The sequence below is a fragment of the Castor canadensis genome, chromosome 2, assembly GCF_047511655.1.
Source record: "Castor canadensis chromosome 2, mCasCan1.hap1v2, whole genome shotgun sequence".
Taxonomy (NCBI): domain Eukaryota; kingdom Metazoa; phylum Chordata; class Mammalia; order Rodentia; family Castoridae; genus Castor; species Castor canadensis.
In genome coordinates, this window is record NC_133387.1 from 89,117,988 (window position 1) to 89,144,183 (window position 26,196).

The 26,196-nt window shown below is 43.0% G+C and overlaps 2 protein-coding genes across 16 annotated transcripts in view; both read right to left on the minus strand.

Annotated features, from left to right (window-relative positions):
• The window catches only part of Nod1 (nucleotide binding oligomerization domain containing 1), a 45,333-nt gene extending 34,617 nt beyond the window's left edge, over nt 1-10,716 (minus strand). For 7 of the 14 annotated variants that reach the window (XR_012445262.1, XR_012445263.1, XM_074065233.1 and 4 more), the window contains exons 1-2: nt 10,400-10,716; nt 6,919-7,006 (exon numbers count right to left, since the gene is read on the minus strand). The gene's annotated coding sequence lies outside the window, so the exon portion shown is untranslated. Of the gene's footprint in view, nt 1-1,255; nt 5,257-6,918; nt 7,007-7,507; nt 7,553-10,399 lie in introns of those variants that run through there. The other 7 variants (XM_074065231.1, XM_074065229.1, XM_074065226.1 and 4 more) reach the window with 7 other exon arrangements.
• Nucleotides 10,717-17,013: 6,297 nt separating this feature from the next.
• Nucleotides 17,014-25,817, minus strand: Ggct (gamma-glutamylcyclotransferase). 2 transcript variants are annotated; one of them, XM_074065236.1, is made up of 6 exons: nt 25,665-25,817; nt 23,967-24,211; nt 20,571-20,631; nt 20,348-20,493; nt 18,884-19,019; nt 17,014-17,605 (listed from the first exon to the last, which is right to left on the minus strand). In XM_074065236.1, the coding sequence occupies exons 1-6, from the start codon at nt 25,692-25,694 to the stop codon at nt 17,456-17,458; spliced, it is 768 nt and encodes a 255-aa protein (XP_073921337.1). In that variant the 5' UTR covers nt 25,695-25,817; the 3' UTR covers nt 17,014-17,455. The 2 variants fall into 2 exon arrangements, with proteins under 2 accessions (XP_073921337.1, XP_020042120.2); XM_020186531.2 differs by lacking the exon at nt 20,571-20,631 and having other exon boundaries at nt 25,670-25,816.
• Nucleotides 25,818-26,196: the final 379 nt, after the last annotated feature.

A 26,196-nucleotide genomic window follows, 5' to 3' on the forward strand; every position in this document is an offset into this window, starting at 1 on the left:
GTTGGTTGGCATGGACCACGTGAACATTCAGGGATAAAGTGACACGAACAACATGGCGTCACCACTCTTCAAGTTGTCCAGCAGTCCCCCTGTGGCCAAGTCTGTCTTCATCCAATGCTGACAGAACCGTGCACAGAACACGCATTCTGCCCCAGTCAAATCAGTTGGGTCACTTTCTCTACTGCACGATCTACAAAACACCACGTTTTTGGTTTTGTCTGTCTCCTTTTCTTATTTTGTTGTCAGTTTCTTAAGGAATTAACAAGCCAGACTGGTAAGCCTCCCTCTGGAGAGGCAGCTTTCATTGGCACTCTGTACTTTAAGTATCTGAAAGCACTTAATCTCTCAGCATTTCAAGGCAAGTAGAAGTCATTCTGTCCCTCTTCATATCTCCTCTTTCTCTCTCTGCCCTCTTCCTTCCCCTCCTTCGCCCTCCCTTTTCCCTCCTTCCTCTCTCCTGTCAGGCGAAAGCAACATATAATTTGAACCCCAGACATGCAGACACTGCCACCCTACCCACAAAGAAAGGAATGCAGACACGTAAGCACTCAGGGTGGGGCTGTGATGCAATGCAGGCATCCTTTCACAGCTACCCAGGCCTTCTGGGAAGCCATGGGTCGGCCCCCACATTCATCAGAACCAAACATCTCCTTCCTCTGGTCGAGAAGCCCTGTTTAGAGTGTGCATGGAGGACCAGCTCCCCCTGTGCTGGGACTCTGGGCTTTTGGAGTGGAGTGGAATGTTCTCCAACACATCCATTTTAGATATAAGGAAACTGAGGCCCTTCAACAGGGCAGAGACTTGTCTGAATCAGCCAAATGGAAAACCCAGGCCTCTGGGCACTGAAGCAACTGCTTCTTTTGTTTACTTCTGGCTAGAGTAGCCTCCTTTGTGGCTGGGAGTCTTCCCCATCTCCCAGAGGGGTCTGATACCTGTCAGAATGGGAGAAGGTCAGGGGCCCACCTCTCTCTGTCCCTCCCCTATGCCCATCTCTCCCTGCTGGAGTTCCCATGGCACTTTAACCCATTTCTCTCTTTCTAAATTCTCTTTCACAGCAACTGAGAGTGGCAAGGCTACCTGATTCGAATCACTAGCTATGTGACTTGGACAAACGACACCTCTGTTCCTCTAGTTTCTTTTCTGTGAGACAGATAAACCACAGCACCTACCTCACAGGATTGCTGAGGATGCAATGAGTTAAAGTTAATACATATCTGGTGTTTAGAACAGCACTGGCCACACAGTGAGTACTTGCCTTGATCTACAAGATGGCGGTCAAGAGCCAGGATTTCTGTCCAGCCAGGTTTGAGGCATAGCATTTAGCTAAAAGGGATGGTGTCCATCTGGTGAGTCATGGTGAGATAAAAGCCGTGGAGTGAATGGCCCAGTGCGCTGCACACAGCAGGTGCTTCATCCTGTCACTGATGAGTATGTGCTTTTCCACAATGCAGACTCTGAGAATGGTAGCTACTGAGTTTATTAGTGGATAAGTTATTACATCACCAGCATTACCTATTGCTCTAATTCTCTCAGATTAGCTGCTGCCTTCAAAAGGTTAACCACAGCCCAGCTCTCAATTTCTAAAGTGTTATTTGTACAATCATTTGGTGACTATGTCTTATAAGGCTCAGAAGCAACAGCTGATTGAAAATGTCAATTTTAAAATTTGATCTGGGCTTTGAAAAAGGAAGTTCCCAAAACATCATGCTTGGAGCTCACCTCTGAGGAGCCAGTGAATAGAAACATCTTAATAAGGAAAGCCAACCGCCTACAACAGAGCATTGAATCAGAACTCATGTTCTGGAACTTTGCACAAAGTGCTCGTGCAGAAAAAAGTTGTACAAAGAGCAGATCTGGAAGTTGGGGGACATCTGAATATGGCATTTAGGACTGCCACAGAAAGTACCTGGGACCTCTCAAATGAGTGGCGTTTCACAAGAACAAAATATATTAGTCACCACAGAAGCTTGAGCTGGAACTTCGCCGTGAGCAAATAAATACTTTGCTGATTGCTGGCCAAAGAGCTTAGCTGAAGACTTGTCTTGCCACATCTGAACACGTGTACATAACCAGCAGCATCCAGGACACAAATCTGTCACAGAGCTGAACCGGAGAGTACAGTGGCATTTCTATGCACGGACTCTGAGGGTCCGTTGAGAAGTTGACAGAGCACAAAGCCTTAACTGTTCTCCCCAGAGCCAGCACAGCCTGGGATAGGCTGCTCTTGGTGCTTTCCTGAGTGAAGTCCTAATTTATGGAGAAGACCTGCCCAACCAGCCATGACACATGAAGGAGGAGCAGGAGGAGGTGCGTGCAAATGTCTGGAAGTCTTCAGGCCTCAGAGTGTACAGTGGCCTGAAAGCTACAAATAAAGAATTTCTTTTTTCCAAACACAGGGTGCTGGAGGTATAGCTCAGTGATGAAGTGTGTGCCGGGCATGTGGAAGCCCCTGATTCAATCCCTAGCACCAAAAAGACAAAAACAAAGACCTTCATCTCCCAAGCATATGCAAATTCCCCCAGCAGATGCATTCAGATTTTCAAAGGTGAATGGGGCTAGGAAGCTTCCCTTTTGAGACTTTTGGGCTACTGCCAGAGGGGGCAGAAGAAATGCACAAAAAACTGCCAACTATGCCTCTTCCCTTAGTCATGGAGTTCCCAGCATTATGAGCCTGCAACTATGGCCTCCTGTCCCCCAACCTCCCTCCACTCTTCGGGGATCTTTTATTCATGGACTAGAATCCCCCAAAGACCGTCCATTGAGCCTCCTGATGAAAGATGCTAGGATGCCTAGCAGGACCCCACTCATTCTTACCCATCATCCCAGAACGCTCTAGAATGGGTGCTGTGGACATACCTGGCTCCAAATCCTGGTCCTGCCTTCTTTTGCCTGATTCTGAAAACCATTATGTCAACCTCCAGAATCAGGTCACACTTTAACACAGAGCTTCTAAACCTTACTAAGCAAGGGTTACTATGGTTTGGATATTTGTCCTCCAGGAGGTATATATTGGAAACTTAATCTCCAAAGGCCTGTGTTCATGGTATTTGGAGATGGGACCTTTGAGAAGAGATTGAGTCACGGGAGCTCTGTCCTCATAATTAATTGATCCATTCAGGAATCAAAGGACTCAGAGATCAGTGGGCATGATGGTTTGGATCTTAAATGGTCCCCTAGAAGCCACATGCTAAAGTCTTAGTTGCCAGCCTGTAGCACTATTTGGAGATGGTGGAACATTTTTGGAGATGGGGCCTAGTGGAAGGAAGTTAGGTCTTTGGGGACATGCCCTGGAAGGGGAAATTGGGACAATTCCTGTCTTATTGCCTCCAGCCACTATGAGGCAAGCAGTTTCTTCCACCACATGCTCCCTGCCATGATGTTCTGCCTCACTACAGGTCCAAAGGCAACAGGGCCAAGCAATCATGAACTAAAACCTTTAAAACAATGAGCCAAAATAAACCTTTCTTCTTTTTAAGTTGATCTCTCAACTATTTTTTAAAATTTTTATTTTATTCATATGTGCATATCTCTCAGCTATTTTGTCACAGCGATGGAAAACTAACACAATGGGGTTATCAAGAGAGTGGGTTAGTTATCAGAAGAGTGGATCTGTTATAAAAACAAGTTCAGCAGACTCTCATGAGCCCCCTCTCCTTTCTTTCTGCAGAGACTTGCCACCAGCAGGCAGTCCCTCACCAAACTGGCTCTTTGACCTTGAAAATCCCAGCCTCCAGAACTGTAAGAAATAAATATCTTTTTTTTTTAATGGGACTGGGGTTTGAACTCAGTTTCACACTTGCAGAACAGGTGCTTTATCACTTGAGCCACATCTCCAGCTCAGAAATAGATTTCCTTATAAATTACCCAGTGTCAGTTATTGGGCTACCACAAAGCAAGCAGACTAAAACAGGGTTGTTATTCTTATCTTGATTGATAGGGAAAAGATGGTGAGGTGGAATCTTCAGTAGTTTCCTACAGCATGTTTAAGTAGAATCCTGCATCTTTATAGCCCAGGATGCTTTGCTCGGCCTGAGCTTGGCTTATTCTCTAGATCCTCTCTGTACCCTCTGGCTCAGGCCTGCCTCTTACTACTCACACACCCAGGTCCTTCCCACCTCTGGTCTTCAAACATGCTGTTCCCTTCATCTGGCATGATTTTGCACCTTTTGTACCTTCCCAAGTCCTACTTGAAAAGACTCGTTCCTGGAGAGGCATCCCCAGACTTCTCCAATCCCAGCACGGCTCTGGTCTTCTGTCTCATGATATGCTATTACTTCTGCTTCAAGCACTTACCACTTTTATAACTACGTATTTTCTTGTAGTTTACAGACCCATCTCACTGTGGACTGAATGTCTGTGTCCCCTCAGAATTCACATATTGAGGTCTTGATCCCCAACATGGTAGTGTTTGGAGGTGAGGCCTGTGCAAAGTGGTTCAGTTTAGATGAGGTTCTGAGGGTGAGGCCCTCACGAGGAGACGAGTGTCCTTATAAAAAGAGATATGAGAGAGATGTCTTCCTGTCCCTGGCTGCCACATGAGGACACAGCAATACAGCAGTCATCTGTAGGCCAGGAAGAGAACATCCACCAACCCAACCAGGCTGACACCTGAATCTCAAACTCCTAGCCTCCAGAACTGTGAGAAATAAACACTTGGTGCTTAAGTCACAGTCTCTGGCAGTTTGCTACAGAGGCAGCCTCCAATACCCTGCAAACTCCATTTGGCCTGTGTGAGGCTGTGTCTGTTTCATTCATTGCTCCATCCCAAGTACTTAGTAGATGCCTGATCCCAGCAAGACCTTCTGATGATATTCTCTGAAGTGATGTGTTGAAGGATCAAAGCTCCAAAGAGCCAGGAGGAACCAGAGTTAACAGAGAACTTTTCCTTCCCAGCTTACTGGCTGGGTGCCAGTCAGCCACTTACTTCCTCGTGAATTGCTACCTCTTTATCAGAAATGTGAAAGCATCCATAACTCACTCAACTGAGAATTTGCTTTTCTGGGCTCTGGAGGTTCCCTAACATAGGCCTCTGGGAAGATGGCGAGATCTCAAGAAAAGGAACCAGCCACTGAAGTGAAAAGGGAGGGAACATGTGCAAAAAATTTCAAAAACAGGGTGTACTCTGTTGGTGGGAATGTAGACTAGTACAACCACTCTGGAAAAAAATTTGGAGGCTACTTAAAAAGCTGGACATCGATCTACCATTTGATCCAGCAATACCACTCTTGGGGATATACCCAAAAGACTGTTACTCCAGAGGCACCTGCACATCCATGTTTATTGCGGCACTATTCACAATAGCCAAGTTATGGAAACAGCCAAGATGCCCCAGCACTGACGAATGGATTAAGAAAATGTGGTATCTATACACAATGGAATTTTATGCAGCCATGAAGAAGAACGAAATGTTATCATTCGCTGGTAAATGGATGGAATTGGAGAACATCATTCTGAGTGAGGTTAGCCTGGCTCAAAAGACCAAAAATCGTATGTTCTCCCTCATATGTGGACATTAGATCAAGGGCAAACACAACAAGGGGATTGGACTATGAGCACATGATAAAAGCGAGAGCACACAAGGGAGGGGTGAGGATAGGTAAGACACCTAAAAAACTAGCTAGCATTTGTTGCCCTTAATGCAGAGAAACTAAAGCAGATACCTTAAAGCAACTGAGGCCAATAGGAAAAGGGGACCAGGAACTAGAGAAAAGGTTAGATTAAAAAGAATTAACCTAGAAGGTAACACCCACGCACAGGAAATCAATGTGAGTCAATGCCCTGTATAGCTATCCTTATCTCAACCAGCAAAACCCCTTGTTCCTTCCTATTATTGCTTATACTCTCTCTACAACAAAATTAGAGATAAGGGCAAAATAGTTTCTGCTGGGTATTGAGGGGGGGAGCGGGAGGGGGTGGAGTGGGTGGTAAGGGAGGGGGTGGGGGCAGGGGGGAGAAATAAACCAAGCCTTGTATGCACATATGAATAATAAAAGAAAAATGAAAAAAAAATAAAATAAAAAAAAAAAAAGAAAAAAAAAAAACAGGGTGTACTTAGGTCTATATTTTGATGGAATAATGTTCTAAATACTGCCATTGTCACCCAAGTCCCACCACTGGAACTTCCAGGCCTGGTTTCTGTGCTCCCCAAAACCCCACACCTGTACAGTGAGGGCATATTTTACTGTACCCGGGCAATGGCCTCAGAACACCTGGGTGACCCTTATCACAAAACAAACATCATAATCCACCCAAACAGCATTGACCAATGCCAGACAGGGGTGTCCTGTTTTTTTTTTTCAGTTGATACTAGGTCAAACAATCTAAGCAACAGTTGAGGTTTAAAAGTCATCTAAGGCAGGAAGAAGCTACCGCTTTCATTTCACAAGCTGCCAGTTCTTTGGAATCTAGGGCCCTGTGTCCAAAAATATGGCTATGCACAAAGCATTGGGATACCTGCTGTTAATTGCAGGACGGGGGCCTGGAGAGGTGGGTGGGGTGAGCAGAGGGGTTAGAGGCAAAGCACAGGGGCTCCCCTTCAAGTCCTGCTGCAGCTGTTTAACCTCATAGAGCCTTGGCTGTCTCATCTGTAAAATGGGGGAAATAATAATTGCTGCAGAGGGTTTTGGGGAAGATTAAATGAACAAACAAACAACAATAAACAAACAAGACCCTAAATCCCTTAGACTGGTGTGGCACACACTAAGTTTATGTAAGTGTATGTTGTTATTTTCTAGAGTCTACCAAATCAGACACATTGCCATTTCTTCAAATTAAGCTCAAACCATCCCCTCTAGATGGGTAGTGATTTCCATTTTACAGATCGGCCTCAGGAGGGTTAAGTAGTTTATCCAAAGTCACGCAAGGAGGAGACAGCAAGACCAGTGCTGGAGCCAAAGTAGTAATCATAACTATTCTTACCATAACAGTCTCCAGTTTCTGGAAGCTTGGGGTGGGGAGAGATGCTAAGCACTTCACTTAGATTAACACATCAAGTACTAAGAACACCCTGTAAGGAAGGAAGCATAGTAACTATTATAAAGGAGAATACAGAGTTGGAGAGGTTAAAGATCTTGGCCGAGTTCACACAGTTAGTTAAGGAACAAAGTAGAGGCGTGATCCCTGATCTGACTCAACAATCCAAGGTTTCTTCCGTGTAAATCCTGCCTGTCTGGTATTTGTGATAGGTCTCGTAGTTCCACTGGAAATCGTCAGCATGTCTAATTTCAAGTCCCTAGTAAAACAGGCCTGGTTAAAGGGAATCAGGAATGGCTCTCTTAATGAAGGGGCCTGTGGTCTCTTCCTGCCCAGTTCCTTCCAGAAGGTTTGGGCTGGAGGTACAGAAAGCAATCTGGGAATGTGCTACAATGAAACACAGAAGGTTTTGGGTTATTAATCCTTTAACCTTTCAGAAATTAGAACAACATAAGTATTCTCCCAAGTAAATTATGGTCTGCTCACAGTTCTACCACTGCCCTACCTAGTCACCTGGGGCTCTGAAAATACCCACCAAGCAACAATCTTCCCAATTCTTCTGTTGTAACCTTTGTGGCAGCTACAAGACAACAGAAAGGCAAGAGACATCAAAATTCTAAAACAAACATCTACTGAGGGGAATTTTCATGTTTTATTAAAACATTAATCTACTAAAATTTGGTGCTAATCTGTGTCACCTAGCCAATACGTGGACCCTACATCTTGATCCATTTATTAGTCCTTCTATAACATTTTCTATAACTCAGAAGAAAATGACTTCTCAACAAAATAAATTCCAAAATGGCACTTTTCTAGCGAATCACCTATTGATTTTAATGAAACATAGTACAAAATTGCCTTTTTGGCTCTAAAGAAGTGATTCCTTGGGGGGGAAACTCTGTCCCATCTAAGAGCCAGGAAAGACCCCTCCAGGTGAAGCACCCTCTGGCTCCCTGTGTCTGGAGCCTGGGAGGAAAGTGAGGGGAAGGCAAGCTTGCTATGGCCAATCTTTGTAGTAATTTCTGACCACAGATTGATGTGTGGCAGTTCCAGATGAAACTCAAGTTTAAATAAGAATCCAAGTCAGAAGTCTTACTTTGACCAACTTCCTAGCTCTGGGTAAAATCTGTCAATTAACTAAAATGGCAGCAACCACTGGCCTCTTACCACAGAATCAAGCTTAGAAGAAACACTTGCCTTCATTGAACATTTGACGCACCAAAGACTTTTCCTAGAAACATGTCAGGATCTTTCAGGTGGCTGGAAGGAGGCCCATGTAGAACATGCGACTGACTTTCCCCAGAAACTTTAAGAAAGCAAGATTCCCAAAACTTGCAAAATTACCCACAGCTCTCTATGGCAAAAATTCAGCACAGGTGCAAATGTTAGCTTTTCTTATTTCATCTTGTCTAAAAGAAGAAATGTAGAAGAAACTGGTAACTTACTACTCACATCCCAGGTTTATGTCTTAGATTTTAAACACATACTGAAACTTTTCTGCAGATAAGAGACAATTGAAATTCTAGATTAAGCAAATATCAGTGATCACACATAAGCTATGATAAAACTTATACTTCATACCTCCATGGCTTTTCTGCTATTATTTCTGGTGTCTAAACAGTGCTGCGGCTGTGACTATCAAAGTGACTGTCCTGACACGTAGAGTGGGTGGCCAGGAGAAAGTGTGAGCTGGGACGTGGGAATCTGCAGTTGTATGATGTGGACTCTCTATCTCCAGATTCCTGACTGTCCTTCGTCATTGAAGAAACAGTCATTGCCTCTAGGCTAAAAGTCAGGAACAAAACAGGAACATGGGGTGTGTGGTGGGAGGCTGCTCCCGGCAGGAAAGCCATGTGTGTCCACATGGAATCCAAGTCCCTGTTGACAGCGCAGCTTTCTTGGAGGCCATGTGTTTATATATGTGGAGTGGGGTGGGGGAAGTCTCAAGATTAAGTACAGCTTATTTTGTCAAGAAATTCAGTCCTGTCACATGGAGTGACACTGCATTCTACAACTATTAGTAAGCATGTTGGTGGCTGTGGTAGAGGGTGAGTGACCTCAAAGTGGCCTTTGACAGACTTCAAAGGCTAGAATGGAAAGGAGCCTGGAGCACCCCCCACGACCACAAGTAAAGCAGCTGGGGTACAGAGTAGGAGAATGGGGCTTGGAAGAGACATTTTCTGGATAAACTCATTGCATATTAGTGGCTGTTCTAAATGAACAAATGTAAGGCACACATTGTCCCTACTGTGTCTACCAATGACAGAGCACCTGCCATGTGCCACTGGTCTGACAAGTGTTCCATATATTATGTTAACCTCAGTAGAGTTACCAGTTTAGTTCTGAAAGAAAACAGGGGTTCAGAGAGGTCAAGTGACTTGCCCAAGGCCACACATCACAGAAGTGACAGAATCAGAATTTGGAGCCAGGTTTTATGGGCTCCAAAGCTTGAACTTATTTCTCCATTCCCCAAGATAAAACCTCTGAAAGACCCCTCTTCTACCTCTCTGCTGTGGGTTTTAAATCTGCCTTTTTCATCTGCCCAGCATATTGAGGATCTGACTGATGGCTCTGCATGCATGGATTACAGCTATCACCCCTGGCACCGGCTCTCAGGTGAGAACAGGGAATTGACTTCTCTCTGACATCTGAAATAGAGTTACTCCTCCGAGTGTGTGCAGTAAATCTTAAACAGGGAGCTTTTCAGGACAGATGGGTTCTCTGACAAGCATGCCTCTGGCTTTGCCCTTGAAGCAGAGGGTGTGAAAATTGTCAAAGGTTTCCTGGCTTCCCAAGACTTATTTCAAATACCAGTAATCCAGGCATTTCACAGACTGCGGAATCAAAAGTGTGTCACTTTCTTTGTTTTTTTCACAATATGTCAAAAGACTTACGGATATGAGGGTTTTTTTTTTTTTTTTGGTTGGTTGGTTTTTTTTATGTGACCCTGCCAAGCATTGTCTAATTTCCTTATTTTGTAGCCCATGAAACCCAGAGGAAGTCCTCACCCTGACCTCAGGACCACACAGGTCACTGGAAACAGCCAGCCTGTCTTGTAAGATGGACTCAGGAAGGCCCCACCTGCTGGGCCACCTTCTTTTGGACCCTCGAGTCTCTGGCTCCTAACCTGTGCACACTGGAATCAAAAGACACGGAGCTTTCAAAGGACACGGAGGTTGGACTCCCCCCTAGAGATCTGATCTTGATCTAGGGTATGGTCTGGGCATTTGGACATGGAAGTGCCCCAGATCCGCTGACGCTGGAGCGCACGCCTCTGAACTTCACAGCCTTCCCCACACTCCGGGCTTCATCCAGTTACACCCCAGCTCTTCCTCCACACCTTGCATTCCAACGCACGCAGATCCCGCGTGGCTGTGGCACCCAGGCCCCCCGGAAAAGTCCGCCCCGCACGATCCCCTGGACTTACTTGGCCTCCAGGTTGGCAGAATTCGCAGGGGCTGGAGGAGCCCGGTGGCAGGAGCCCCACGATCGCAGCTGCGCGACGCCGGGCCAAACGGGAACTGGCGGGGTGGCAGCGGCGGCCGCGCCCTCTGGCGGCGCCGGGACCCTGGCGGGCTCCTGGGAGAGGGAGGCCGGGGCGGAGCCCGGGCGGACAAGGCCCAGCGGCTGGTCCCCCGCAAAACCCAGTGCACTAGTGGCCAACCCCACCGCGCAGCGGCGAGCGGGCAGGCCTGTGTGAGCCGAGCAGTGGCCCTGGGGATCCCGCCGTGGCAGCTAGGACAAGGTCTCTGCGAGCTAGGGCCCGCCCCCTAAAAGTGCCACCCAGCACCGGCAACCAGAGCCAATGCCTGGACACCACCGGGAAAAGTCGCCGAAATGGGACAGGGCTCCCCACGAAACGTAGCTAGAAGTAATCAAGCTGTGCAACTGGGCGCACGCGTTCTAAACGTCCTAAAGTCTCAGCTTGTCGCCCTGTCCGCCCTGAAATTCTTGGCCGTATACATTTTCTATCCTTCTCGTTTACTATAAACGACTTGTAAAGGGATTTTAACATGCTCATAAATTTCCCCCAACAAATCTAAAAAGTAATTGTCACTTTTTCGCACAAAAGAAGTACATGCAATCACATGATCACAGATGTTCACGAATTTGAAAATTCTCATCAAATGCCTTCCGGGAAAAGGAAAGTACTTTTCCTAACCCAAAAGTGAAACTGCAAACAGAAAGGACTGCAGTACTTGTGTGGGCACCAAAGTGAGGACTAGGAACCCAATTCTTCCCGTTAACCCTCACAGGAATCTCTGATAGAAAAAAACCCATTAAGACAACTTTCTTCTAGGAGTCTGAACTTTTTTTTTTTGAGTGGTGCTGGGGATCGAATCCAAGGCCTTGCAAGGCAGTGTGCTCATGCCAGCCTTAGGATTCTGAATTTTTTATGTCCCTTAACCTGTCATTTATGTTTTCCATATTCCATTTCTCCAGTTGTATTCTGAGTAACATTCTCAGTAAGCTTTCCTTGTGTCTGTCAATGCAAGAATTATTTTGTAGATGTTTGAATCTGGTTTTTAACCACCTGAGGTAGGCAGAATAGTGCCTTCCAAATGAGCTAAACCTGGAACCCATGAACATGGCAAAGGGGAACTAAAGTTGCAGATGGAATGAAGGTTGCTAATCAGCTAAGCTTAAGACAGGAACATTATCCTGGTTATTGGGGTGGCCCCAGTGTATTTATAAGAGTCTGAATAAGTGGAAGGAGGCAGAAGAGAAAGAAAAAGCAAGATGGCACCTGAGAGGGCTTTGGACCATACCTCTGGCTTTGCAAATGAAGAAAAAGACTATGAGACAACAAATGCAGTCCTGACAACAGTTAGTTTTAGCCCATGAGACCCACTGTGGAATTCTGACCTCTAGAATCCTACAAAATTTGTAAATTTGTTGTAACTCATTTATAGCAATAGCAATAGAAAATGAACACATCTAAGTTCTTAATTTTAGTAGTAATATACTTATTTTTAAGGTGTTTTTAAGCTCTATTTCAAGTTTTCTTATTCACATTTTTTTTGGCAGTACTGGGGTTTGAATTCAGGTCTTCCTAATTGCTAGGCAGGTGTTATACTGCTTTGAGCCACACCTTCAGCCCTCTTTGGTTATTTTGGAGTAGGGTCTCTTGCTTTTTGTTGTGGTCTGACTGGAAGGTGATCCTCCTTTTTTAAGCTTCCCACTGTCACTGGGATGACAGGTGCAGGCCTACCATTCCCAACTTTTTCTGTTGAGATGAAGTCTTGTGAGCTTTCACCTGGGATGGCCTTGAAACTTGATCCTTTAGATCTCTGGCTTCTGAGTAACTAGGATTACAGGCATGAGCCACAGGTGCCTGGCTTTAAAATACAAAATACAAAAACAAAACAAAACAAAACAAAAAAACAAACAGCAACAACAAAAACAAAATCTGGGGATTCACCCCAAGGCCTCATGCATGGCAAGCACGTGCCCTACCAGCAAGCTACATCCCCAATCCCACTGTTCATATTTAATAGTCTCCTGTTCTTTATTGAGTACACCATTTAAAAAAAAAAAAAAAGGGCTGGTGGAGTGGCTCAAGTGGTAAGAGCACCTGCCTAGCAAGCTTGAGCCGTGAGTTCAAACCCTGGTGCCGCTAAAAACAAAAACAAACAGTTTTTTCAGACAATTGCTTTGTGTTTATCTTTAGAGTTTTTATTTTGAGACAATTATAAATCCACATGCAGTGGAAGGAATAATGCAGAGATTCATGTACCCTTAACCTAATTTTCCCCAGTGGTAATATCTTTCAAAGCTGTATTACAATGCCATAACCAGAACATGAAATTAACACAGTCAACATACAGAGTAGTTCCACCACTACAAAGATCCCTCCTGGGGCCTTCTACACACCTCACGGGCTCTTTAACCACTCTGCTACCATTTCTATAATTTTGTTATTTCAAAGATGTTGAATATATGGAATCATCCATTAGATAACACTTTGGGATAGGTTGTCTTTTTTTTTTCCTTTCCATTCAATCTATTTCTACAAAGATTCATCCAGGCCATTGCATGAATCAAAAATTCTTTCCTTTACATTGCCAAGCAGTATTTCATGGTGTGGAATTTTATTACAATATTCGTGAAAGGTATTAGTCTGGAGGTTTACTTTTGTTTGTTTGGTTTTGTTTTGTTTTAGTTAGCAATTTCTGGCTTTTATTTTAGTAGTTTTACCATAAGAAAATAATTTTACACTAAGTTTTTATTAATTATATATAATTACTAGCAGTGAAAATAAACAGATATTAAATAGTAAGTTATATATTGAGAAACTGTACAAATTACCTTTAATATTTTAATGTTCTTTTACACTGATGACCAAAAAATATTTTAAAACTATCTCCAAAACTATCTGCTATTTAAACAAAACAATCTAAAAGAAAAAAGTACAATATTGTTAAATATCATCAAATTAACTGAGTCCTCTTTTAGAGGTTTAAGAATGGTTGTGAAATTAATATTTTATTTACATTTTTATAAAATATGTCAAATATTTGGCTCTCAAAAGCAAAGTTACATACTTCATATTAATGGCCAGTTTAAAAGTCCTTTTTAAATGTAGGGAAAAAATTCAAGGCATTTTCCCTTGTTTAAGATATAATTTTTATTTTTTCCTTGTTGTACTGGGGATAGAACTCAGGGCTTGGCCTTGAGCTTGCAGGCAAGTGCTCTTACCACTTAAGCCACACCCCTAATTTTTTTGTTTTTTGTTTTTCATATAAGGTCTAGTGCTTTTGCCCCAGCCTGCCTCAGACTTTGATTCTCTCCTGTCTCTGGCACCTTCTGAGTAGTAGGATAACAGGTGTGCACTACCATGACCATATATGTGTGTGTGTATATATATAATAATAAATGTGACATAATTACATATAGTTATATATCATTATACTATAAAGAACTAGCTTTCAGAGCATAAAGGTCATTCTTTCATTACAAGAAGTATAAATTCTCAGCTTATTTTAAGTACACATTTTATCTGTGCAGTGTTTGCAATCACTGTAAGCCTGTTTCAGGAGCTGCTCCTCTGTATTAGAAAGTTCTCAATACCAGTGGCTTTTTCGAAGCACCCATCTATCATCCATGTAAGATACTTCTATTGCTGCTCCCTTCCTTAAGATCTTCACATATGGAAACAACATTAGAATTAATTTCCTTTTCTCATTACTCAAATCTTTCTCCAGGGCTTCATCTTTATAAAATAATCCAGAGCATTCAGAAATGAACCTGATTTTTCTAAGACAGGCAGCTGTGGAATATGGTATTCAAGATCCAACTTTGTTGTGCTCTTGCAATTTCTAGAGTCAAGTTGTACAAGGTGACTTGCCATCATATTCTGGATGCACGAACTCTTCTTTTCAAGTGAAAGGTACACTGATTCCATGTAGTTTGTTGGCAGAAAGGGATAAACCTAAATTCCACTGGCCCCAAAACAAGTTTCCTAGATCTGTAACCTGAGTTTGTACCACTTTTTGTCCTTGGTAAGGTTGGTTTTGTTGTTTTGTCTTTTCTTGGTTTTGGTAATTGGGCCCTTTTCTGTTAAGTTTTCTTTGCTCTGAAACCCACTTTATCTGATGTTAACATAGACATCCTTTGATTAAAGTTTGCATCATATGTCTTTTCCCATCATTTTACTTTCACTGCTTATATAATTATAGTTGAAATAAGTTCCTTGTAGTCAGAATTCTCACATACCCATTATCTCAGCTTTGGCATCTATGGATTATCTTTTCCATCTAGTTTGGGATCTTCCTGGTTGGAGGATAAGTGATCTTCCATTGAAATTTGGATGTTCTGGAGTGGTTTGAGTCTCTGGATCTTACTTGAATCTTGTTTTACAGGCTTACTCTGAAGCCACTGTCATAGGGAAGGTAAGGGCTCTGTAATGCCAGAGAGGTTTAAGTCCAGGCTCCCCTAGCGGTTTCCATTGACACACTGAGGTTTGTTGCCAGGAGGCTCCTGTCTGGCCTTTCCTGATTCTACCCTGGGGTAAGAGTGAGGCTGGGTGCCTGATTATAGCCTGGTGCATGTGAAATCTAGGCTCTCTTGGCCTCTGCTGGCATGGGTGGAGGTGGGTCCACTTTGTTTTTTATGGCATAACTGGAGTAGTATTTTTTCCTAAAATCTGTCTTGCTAGGTTGTCCCTTTCCTGGTCCTTTTGAGCTCAGTGAGTTCAGGGTACTCTTTTCTTCAGACAAGTCTCAGACGCACGAGGCAAAGGGAACCTAGAGGACTCAGCACTGTGCTGTGCATTGGGTCCTGAGGCCCCTAGCTAGGTCTCTGCCTTCTCTGTCTTCTTGTTTTTTATATATGTAATGTTCAGAGATTTCAGTTGTACTTAATTAGCAGAATACAGGAAAGCATATTTATTCCATCTTCCCAGAGGTTAAAGTCTCCAGACATCCTTATTTTGAACTGTTTTGCTTGTTTGTTGTTGTTTGATTTTAGATGAGGTCTCACTATGCTGTCCAGGCTGGTCTTAAACTCATGGAAGCCATCTTCCCAACCCAGCCTCCAAGTGCTGGGACTACAGGTGAATGCTACCATTCTTAGCTAAATTTGTCTTTTAATAATTTTAATATCTTAAAACCATGGGAATCAAATTTGTTTTTCTGCTTTCACTCCTGGGAGCAACTGGGGCTACAGTGGGGACCAGGCTAGTCCTCTCCAAAGTTCCTGGCTTCACAGAGTTCTCAGGTTCGCTGTAGCTGTCCTGTGGCAGGAGTACTGAACTAGATTCATAGTTTAATCCCAAGGCTTCTATTGGCATCTGTATCCCAGGAGACCAGGGTCATTTCTTTCCAGTACTACCTGCTCTTTCAGCTCACCATTCATCAATCTCCTTTCTTAGTTTTTGTGGGGGAGGGGCTGGTATATTTAGAAGATTCTCCTGTAATCCCAAAAATGCTTTTCAAGAGCTATGGTTGTTGTAGCTTATGCCTGATCTAGCTGCATTGCTGTTAGAGGGCCCAAATCACTGATAGAATAGGAAACATGTTACATGATACTTGGTAGTGCTACCTTGAAGACAAATGGAAAAACAGTGTACCTCAGGATTCCCAGATCTTTGTTAAAAGGCCAGACATAAAGGTTTTGTTAACATTTGAATTCGTTAATGAAAGTTGTTGTTTTAGGTAAGTGAGCAAGATCATCAGAGTAATATTCAACACTTTGTAGTGAGCCTTGACTACTACACTACCATCACTTACTGCTTTGTCACTGACAAATGTTCTTTGTTAAACTGGAGAACAGGGCGTACACAGGGAAACAGCAGGGTGTGATGTCTGTGAAACATGGTGTGGCCTGTGCTGTGGCTCAGCTTCACTATGGGAGGGCAGCAAAAGCCTGTGAGCTCCTCAGGCCTTTCTCCCAAGAGAACAAAACATTTTCACCTCATGCTCCTGCAACCAGTTCACTTACAGCTCACCATATACCACAGGGGCATGAGAGATTTTCTGAGATCCAGTACTGCTTTATTTATGACTCTTCTTTTCTCTGTTTGTTCAGTAAAGAAATATAAAGTCATATTCCTTGATAAGCTAAGGATCAAAGTGCAGCTCTCCTATCCCAAACATTATTCTGTTCACAATTCTGACTCTTCTTTGAAACCATGTTCCAAGGATGGCCCTGAATTCTTCAAATAAAAACAATAATGATTGCTAGTACTTGTTAAGTACCAGGCTCTGTCCTAAACTTATTACATATATTTACTCACGTAATCCTCAAAACAATCCTAAACTACAGGTGTTTTGATTACCCTTACTGTATAGGTGAGGGCACTGAAACACAGAGAATAAAATAAGCTGGAGTCTCACAGTTAGAAAGGGTGGCACTGACCACTGATCCCAGCTGTTTGGCTCCAGAGTTTGCAATACCCCTTTGGTATGGACTCCACATGGTCAATACCAGCTCCAGTACATGTGATGACTGAGTGTAACAACATAATGAAATGGAGAACATTATTGGGGAAAACAGGTGAAACTACATATACATTTATTCCTCTAACAACAGTACACCATCTTTCCAATTTTCAAAATTTTATTATCAACTGTCTCTGCAGTTTGCTTGCTGTTATTAACCTGATTTTAAAAAAGAAAAAGGAAAAACCACCCAGACGGAGCAGAGCAATTCACCAAATTCCCCAGCACTATCATCAGGCTGGTTGCAAGTTTATCCTCTGCCACAAAGCAAGAGACAGTGAAGATCAACTTAAGAAAATAGCTGTAGGTATCCACAGAAGGAGACTCCACATTCATCATTCTTGCATTCCAAGACCTTAGAGCCCCCTTTTAATTGTCTAACTCTTTTTATAGTCTGAAAATGAGGAATCACACAAGTGAGATACCTCTTCACAGCACTGTTAAAAAATTCGATGAAACATGGAGATATCCCAGAGTTCTGTTCTCAAACATTAAAAATACTTTGTATCAGTATTATAAAAGGAATGTCCTTAGATATATTGTTATGTTCTAGAGAGTTTTGCTTCCCCCTTTTTGATGATTTCTTCTATTTCCTCTGAGACCTTTCCTTTATAGTCATTTGGTTCTATTGCTTTTAACTTCTCTTGATACTCCAGTGGCAAACCATTTTCTTTTGCACCCAAGCAAATAACCTAAAAATGTTAAAAACAAACAAACAAACAAAAAACCCTGTTAGTCAGGAACTTAATTAGTATACTACAGCTTTATTTGCATTGTCAGAATCTGAGATATTAGGTTTTGGATGACTACTGAATAGATAATTCTACAGCAGAACAGATTCAGCCATTCCTCATACTTTAACATGAATGCACAGGTGCTTTCAAAAAATCTTCATGAGCCAGACACTGGTGGCTCACCCCTGTAATCCTAGCTACTCAGGAGGCAGAGATCAGGAGGATGGCGGTTTGAAGCCAGCCTGGACAAATAGTTCACGGGACTGTATTTCAGGGGGGTTGGGGGGAACCCTCACAAAAAAGGGCTGGTGGAATGGCTCAAGGTGTAGGCCCTGAGCTCAAGCCCCAGTACCACAAAAAAAAAAAAAAAAAAGCATCTTCACAGAATAGCAATCTTAACATGATTAAACATTTTTATAATAAAACAAAATAGAATTGACATGACCTTTCAAGAAAAACCACCATTCTTCATAAACAATGTAGCACTTAAGGAAGCAGCTTTGGTCTCAGTTCCATTGACTTCCTGACCTTGGCAACTGTGTTCAGGGAACTGTCAAATCTGTACCAGGCTAACTGCTCCATTCCAGGAACTTTGTTACTCTCTATGGTTCCATGTCCTGATTGGACCTACCTGCAGTGCCTAAGCTCTGGTTTCTAAAAAGGGATGTGGGGCAGGTCTCCATCCACATTCCAGGCTTATGCTTGCAAGAGTGGCTTACCTGACTCTGAAAGGCCTAGTGACTTTTCTTCTTCGCTGAGGGATGAAAAGCATTTTGAAAGTAGGAAATATATATTCCCCATAAAAATGAATCTTGTTGGTCATGAAACAATGTTTTATGAAGAAGAAAATTCTAAAAGTATATGCATAAACTAAATTTATTAAAAATACACTCATATATCTTCACTTTAACAAAGAACTTATTTGTCTAGAATTCTGAATTACATAAATTTATAAAAGATTTTAGAAATGTAGTCCATTATTGCACATGAACCTGAACAGTGTTTTTTTTCTGGTGCTGGGGATTGAACTCAGGACCTCACTCAGGCTAGGAAAGTGTTCCACCACTGAACTATATCCCCAGTCCTGACAACATTTTTTAATTTGCCATGTAGGTAAATAACTTCCATTTTTTTATTTAAAAACATTTTCAATTAAAATGATGTTTGTGTGGAAACTAAAATGCACAAAGATATTCTTTAGTTCAATCTCAGTGAAAAAAGTCTAAGCAATTTTACCTTTTTATACTGTGATGATGGAGGAGCACTTTCATAATTTGTCATCAGGTAACTGCGACAGTTTATTTCTTTCCCTTCTTGAGTTGAAACTTTAATTTCTATTACAACATATATTCCACGTTTAACCCCTTCTTGCCTGAAACCAGAACAGCCAAGTTTTAACTATAAGTGACCTAGACAATTTGGTTTACTAGGTAAAGTGCTGTAATCAAGTTGAAGTATAGAATTAGCAATTTAACTATATACATGGACACATTTGCTCCCTGCGTAGTGAACACATAACTCTCACAACATGAAAAGGACATTTAGCATTTCAATTAGGAAGCCTGAGACTTAATATTACAGTCAGATCTGTATCCAGAGGTTCTGTATCCACAGATATTCAACCAATCTTGTATGAAAAATATTCAAAAGTAAATTGGGTCTGAACTAAATACATACAAATATTTTTCCTTGTCATTATTCCCTTAAACAGAGTATAACAACGATTTACATAGCATTTACACTGTATTAGGTATTAAATTAACCTAGAGATGGTTTACACTATACAGGAGGCTATACATAGGTTATATGCGAATACTACACCACTTTATATAAGAGACTTGAGTGTCTGCAGATTTCAGGATACTCAGGGGTTCTAGAACCAATCTGCTGTGGATACTAGTGAATGACTATGCTTGGTACCCTTCTAACAGATCTCTCTAAATTTGTCCTTTCTGAAAACATGCTTCAATGTACTCATTTCTATCTGTACACTCCTGAAACGTTCTTTAGGCTACAAAAAAAACTGAACTACATTTTCTGACATAGAGAGAATATCCATCAGAGAAAAACAAGAAGACTCCTTTTTCCCATTTAAATGAGGCAAAGTATCAAGCAATTCAGATAAAATGTTTTTTCAAGGCTACTCTTTCTGCCAATTTTCTTTGTATTAAATGCTCTGTCACACAATTCAGAAAGTTCGTTATAAAAAGTATCAAAGCATTCCTAATATGTTGTTAAATACTTCTACAAATTATTACTTATTAACTGAATGACTTATTCATTGATTGAATTACTTATTGATTGATGCAACTGCAATCTTTTGTGTGGTGAGGAGGTACTGGGTTTGAACTTCAGACCTTGAGCTTGCTAGGCAAGGGGGCTCACATCAGTCGTGCCCCCAGCCCTTTACTACTTTAGTTATTTTTCAGATAGGGTCTCATGCTCTTGCCTAATTTCTATAAAAGACAGCAACAAAAAAAAAAAGGACCACTATCTTTTTACATAAGAGATTACAAACATCCACCCAAATCTCAATCTGAAAGTGTGACCTTTTAGATTTTTTAGTTAATTCACATTACTAATACTTCAGTGTTGATTCTGAAATATAAAGAACGTCTGCAGTACAACACACAAGTATACATCTCTCCATATAATCCACTTTCTGAATTATTTTTTAACTTATAATTAGAAGCCACCTACTCATCCAGAGAATTTAAATTGCTTTTGTTCATTTTCCATACTACTCCCCATACTTCATCGCCAGGACTTTGAAAAATGGTAGCTATACCTCCATGCCACCTTTCACTTGTTTTGCCTTGGAAATTGCCAAAGTCAAGCTTAAAATCCTACAAAGGAAACCAAAGTGATATGATCAATATTCCCTTGAACCCGAATTTCCCTCCTCAAAATGAAAAGGATTTACCTTGAACTCCATGCAATTAAACCATTCAATAAACTTTTGCGTTCCTTCTATGTGTAAGAAGCTGTGGAAAATACAAAGATAAACAGACAAGGATCCAAATCTCAAGAACTGTATTTTTTCATATTTTCCTTTAAAAATGAAACATATACTGAATACATACAGGCATCTTAACATTTAAAAAAAGAGCCTTAAGGAAAAAGATCCCAAAACTTTAATACTTTAATGTAACTGCTTTCATTTCTGCAAAGTACTTCCCAATGTACTTACAGGTACATATATTTTTACTTAGTGATAAGCTGGGTGATGGTTCCACGGGGGTTATAATATGTATCCTACCAGTATGTAGTGCCGTATTTTCTCTAAGGAAGCTAGCATTTGAGGTGATTTGTATACTTATGAACACTCCACTAATACTCACTAACTTATCTACAATAACCACCAGAGCAGCTAACATTCACTGAAAAATTACTGGGTGCTATACGTTGTGCTATTAGCATTATGTAGACTATCTCCTTTAATCCTGCAGCAACTTTTATTATATTCATTTTACAACAAGAAAAACTGCAGTGTAGAAACATAAGCAATTTACCTAAGGCCTCACAAGTAATGAGCAGTGGAGCCGTGTTTCTAGTTTAGCATATTCCACAGAGATGGGCAATCAGGGGATGAGACTCCCAGGGAAGACTAAAAATCCTTATTTACTTGTTTGGGTTAGGAAGATTTCTTTCCAGTTCTCCAACGTCTGGTTTCCTTAACAGTAAAATTTAAAAGGCTGGAAACTTTTAATGCTAAGATCCTTTCCAGGTTTGTACTTTATCCCTTTATTTGAGGTTTTCTCAAAAACCTCATCAGACATTTGAGGAAAAAGGTTGGTTCAAGCAACCAGGACCTTCAACTTGCATAGTGGGTGTTCTTCTAGCTCCAAGCCTCCCTAGCAGGACATCAGTCAATCTGATCAATGTTGCAACCCGCACCAGGGACTGGCTATCTGTTGATAAATCCAACAGACAATTCTCATTTTCCATCTTGCTCCACTTCTCAGCAGCTTATGATACAAGTAACCTTATTGATTCAAGATCTTATGATACAAGAGCCTTAATGACTCTCTTCTGAGTTTCAGGCTCTTCTTTAATCTCATTCCTTTCCAATTCTAGATCTTTAAATGTTGGTGTTTCTCAGGGCTCAGTCTAGGCCCTTTTCCCTACTCATTCAGTAATTTGCCTAGAATGATCTCATCCCTTCTGCAGCTTTAAATACTACCGAATGCTGGGCTGATGGAGTGGCTCAAGTGGTAGAGTGCTTGCCTAGCAAGCGTAAGGCCCTGAGGTCAAATCCCAGTACCACTAAAATAAATAACCAAATACTATCTAATGCTCTGATCATCTTAAAAATCAACCCATATCTGTTCTGAGCCTCAAAAACACTTAGAACAGGTGCTAGCACACAATAAGTAGCAAGCATTTCATACCCAGTATGTTCAAAGTGAACTTACAATTTTTCCCTTGCAAACTTATTTCTTCTCTCTCTAAATATCGCCATCATCTACCTGATTGTGTAAAAACTTGAGTCATCCCTCATATCTCCTCTGTTCACACTCAATCGCCAGGTTTATCAATGCTATCTCCTATCTCTCAAATCCATCCACCTTCTCCTGCCACCACCCTAGTTCAAGGTGCCAGTCATTATTGTCAGCATGAACTGCTAGCCCCACTTCAAACCCATTTTCCTTAGCAACCAGAATGAGTCTTCAAAAATGTAGGCTCATTCTGCATTTTCATTTGTTTCCATTCTGCAGCAGGTCTTCTCATAGCTCTTGAGGATCTGTGGTCTGGTTAATATGTGACCCTTTCCTATCTCTCCAGTCCTCATGCCACATTTCCCTTAATATGTCCCATTAATATGTGGTTCTTTTCCTGCCTCTCCTACACTCCAGCCACACTGGCTAGAAAATCCAGCTTCCTCTTTCCTCTGGTCCTTAGCACATACTGTTCCTTCAGCTCTGTTTACTCCCCACCTCACTCAGGTCTCAGCTTAAAAGTCACATTTTTACACAAGGCTTTCCTGAGCATCCTGGTCAGGTCCTCTGGTCATGCATTTTAGGGCACCTTGCATGTTTCATTTGTAAGACTGACCATACCCGTAACTGAATAATATCTGTTTGATATCTCTTTCCTCCTACTCTGATATGAGCCCTTGAACTTACTTCCTACATTTTCAGGCATTCCCTATTGTACAAGTTTGAGGGTAGAGAGCCCAACTCCCATTTTTGAAGTTTCAAAGGTCAGAGGCTGGTTCTTCTCAGATTTGCTTCCAGTCAGGTTGTGGTACATGGCCAAGACTTAACTGACCAGAACACCAATTCATAGCTTTGAATTAGAAGCTAGTGTTCAGAGTCATCAAGGACTTTACCCTGGTGGTGGATGACACATCGTCAGGCTTTTTAGGAGCTTCAGGGATGCAGCACAAATGGTGTGGGAATGCCTGATACAGCGTCTATGTTTACGAAGTTCAGCAGTGGCTCACTAGGCTGGTTCTGTCCTGTGACGCTATACTCCCTTTATGCCTGCCTGTTTTGTCAGCTTTGTACTTCTGCCTTTCTGGTCATTCCATGAGCTCTCCAACAGCCTTTCAACACTTTTTTTTTTTTTTTTTTTTGCCTAAATCAGCCCGTTTCTGTTGTTGCAACTAAGAACTCTGATAAGGTTAGCATAGATCACGTATGTTTTGTACATTATTTGTTTGGACATGTCTTCTATATACTGAGAGATCCTCAAGCTTACTCAATCACCTTTGTACCCCCAGCGTTAAGAGCCAGAAGAACATGTACTAAGTGGATGAATGTGCTGTACTGAAGAGGAATGTACAAAAGCTGGTTAAGTTCATCCAGCCACTGATTTAACTGAACACAGTGGGTCTTATGAAGCCCAGATTCCAGCTGTCAGGACACCTTAGATCAGGAGGGAAAGACAGGTAAATGGATTTTTGCGGCATCATGGGACAAGTCCTATAACAATGCTACTGTGTACAGAACAGCATGCACGGACTCCCCTGATTCGGGTAGGGAGGGCTTCGCGCGTGCACCTGAGTCAGTGGACAAGGCAGAGGAGCTGAGGTGCACAGAAGGGAGCAGGTGGAGTCCCCCGCGGGGGGTGGGGGGGACAGCTGAGGGCCTCGGGGAGAGGATACTCAGCTCAGCAGGACTCCCACACAGGCCATGGAGGCAGTGAGGACAGTGGGGGCGAGGGCCGGTCCCGGGAGGTGGGACCTAGGTCACCCTAGCTGTCGTCCTCGGGAAGAACCGCGTCCCTGGCCCACCATTCCCCAAGGCAGCAACTTCGGGGAGCCATGTCTCTCTCGCTGGGCACGCCGCTGCAGGGCACCGGCGGGGACACTGACCTGCAGGCGGGCCACGCAGCAGAACGCGGCCGAGGGGTTACGGAGATGGATCCTCTCCGTGAGCAGATTGCTGCCATAGGCAAAGTATAGAAAAGTCTCCTCCTCCTCGCCCGTGCCGTCCTCGCAGCCGGAGTTCGCCATGTCCCAACAAACGCCTGCACTGCCGGGGACGCGGAGGCGTGCACAAGGGCAGAGCGCCGCAGCCAACGACACCTGGCCGCTGGACTCAGCACCGCGGTGGTGGGCTAGAAAAAAGACCCGTCGCGTGGGCCGGGCGTGTTGGGACGAGCGCTTTTCTGATTGGCTGTCGGCCCGCTAATGTGAACTACCCTCTCTGATTGGCCAGTTCCCATCGCCTCCTCTCCGCCCCTCTGCTAGGACTCCGCAATATTCTATCCTGAGGTGACCCGGGACCGATTCCTCATTGGACTCGCTCCTCTGACGTTCGGGCCCTGCTCAAGATTGGCGGGTGTTACAGCCAATGGGTCTCGGCTGAGCGTCGTGGCCCACGGCTGCTTTCTCGCCTACGGTTTGCGCACGTGTGGTTCTGCGGCTGTTGCTGAGCTCTGGGGCACTGTGGTCAGGTCTGAGGCGGAAAAGCGTTCTAGGTCACGTTCCCTCATCCTGGAGCTCTCCGGGTCCTGGCCTAGAGGAGCCCCGCCCCCACCATCAATCTGACAGCTTTGCTAAGGACGCCGGGGGAAGAGCTTTGCTCTAGGAATGGGGAACCTGAGGCCTGGTTCAAGCTCCCACCTTATTTCCAGCAACCCCTGGTCTCCGTTTCCTCCTTTAAAAACGGGCTTGAATTTTGTTTTTTTACAGGGTCTCACTAGATAGCCCGACTAAGCCTCCAACTCTCAATCCACCTCCCCAGTGCTGAGATTAGAGGTGTGAACACCATGCCGACTTCATACTGTTAATTCTGAAATAAAATGACTTCTAAATACCACTCCCCACTAAAAGGTACCAGGGCTCTTTGGAGAAAGCTCTATGCCAGGTCAGAAGTTGGGAGTGAGTAAGGGCTTTATGGAACATCAGAAAGTTGGAAAGAATCCCAAGAAAAATGAGATTCTTTCCAAGGAATGGCCTTGCTGGCCAAAATCAGAATTAGAACTTGAGCACTGAATATAGTCACTATAGCTGTGTGCTGTGGTGTACACCTGTAATCCCAGCTGCTTCGGAGGTAGAGCAAAACAGATCATGATTGGAGGCCAAGCCAGCTTCCCTGCTCCTACCACCACCAAAAAAAAAAGTTAGCGAGCACCTGTATTGAAGAGCAAGCGTGGCATGGTGGTACATGCCTTTAATACCAGCTATAGCTATGCAGCTATGTAAAGTGGGCCAGCTTTACAGTGTGTCTCCCAACAACAGGCATAGGTAGAAAGATCTGGGTCACAGGCCCAGCCAGCCAGGGCAAAATAACCAAAGCAAAAAAAGGCTGTGTGTGTGTCTCAAGTGGTAGAGAGGTGGCAAGCTCAAGGTCCTGAGTTCAACCCCTGTACTGCCAAAATATAAAATAGCCACTGCAAACTATAAACTTATCAGAAATATTAAATATATAAAACTTGGACTGGGGTATGGCTCAAGTGGTAGGGAACTTGCCTAGCAAGCTGGAGGCCCTGAGTTCAATCACCAGTACTTCTTCCCCCCACCCACCCCAAAGTAAAGCAAATTAAAAGAGAAAAAGTGAAAGCAAACCTTACTTGACACTTGATTGTTGGTGACCATTACAGCCACTCTTACTCTGGAAAGAGGTGATTGAATAATATCCCATTCCTTCTGCCTTTCTAAAAGCAGCTGTATTCCAGGGGAATCAAATGGCACCAGCTGATGAGGAAGAAGTTCTCTGTATAAAAGTATGCCAGCTAAATAAAAGAAATAATAGAATTAGAAGGTCACCATTTTGCAGCCCCCGGTGAAACAACAGATTCATGCCAGGATCATCCATGAAACGTTTTAGTGAAAAGGCTGGAGGGAACAGAATATTCGTAGGGTGCCGAATTATTCCCCAGGATTACTACTGGGCATCGGAAAAACAACCACCATGAGGGAAATCTGGCCCTTCCTACCTTCTCCTAGATCAATCAGATCACCAATAAAAGTGGACCAGCTTTACAGTGTGTCTCCCAACAAGAGGCAAATAAAACTCTAACATCAGTTATGAAATACTGTTTCCAAAAGTCTCTAACCTCAAAGTAATCAAGCCTTTAATCTATACTCTTGTATCAGA

What these genes read in the sequence shown, in the direction of transcription:
- Ggct (XM_074065236.1), bottom strand. Translation starts at nt 25,694, where the DNA reads ATGGTCACCAACAATCAAGTGTCAAGTAAG. An exon ending in ACAATCAAGTGTCAAGTAAG is followed by an intron (nt 24,212 to 25,664) that starts GTTTGCTTTCAC and finishes TCTTTTTTCTAG; the next exon opens with CCCACCACCGCGGTGCTGAG. An exon ending in TTAATTGCATGGAGTTCAAG is followed by an intron (nt 20,494 to 20,570) that starts GTAAATCCTTTT and finishes TTTCCTTTGTAG; the next exon opens with GATTTTAAGCTTGACTTTGG.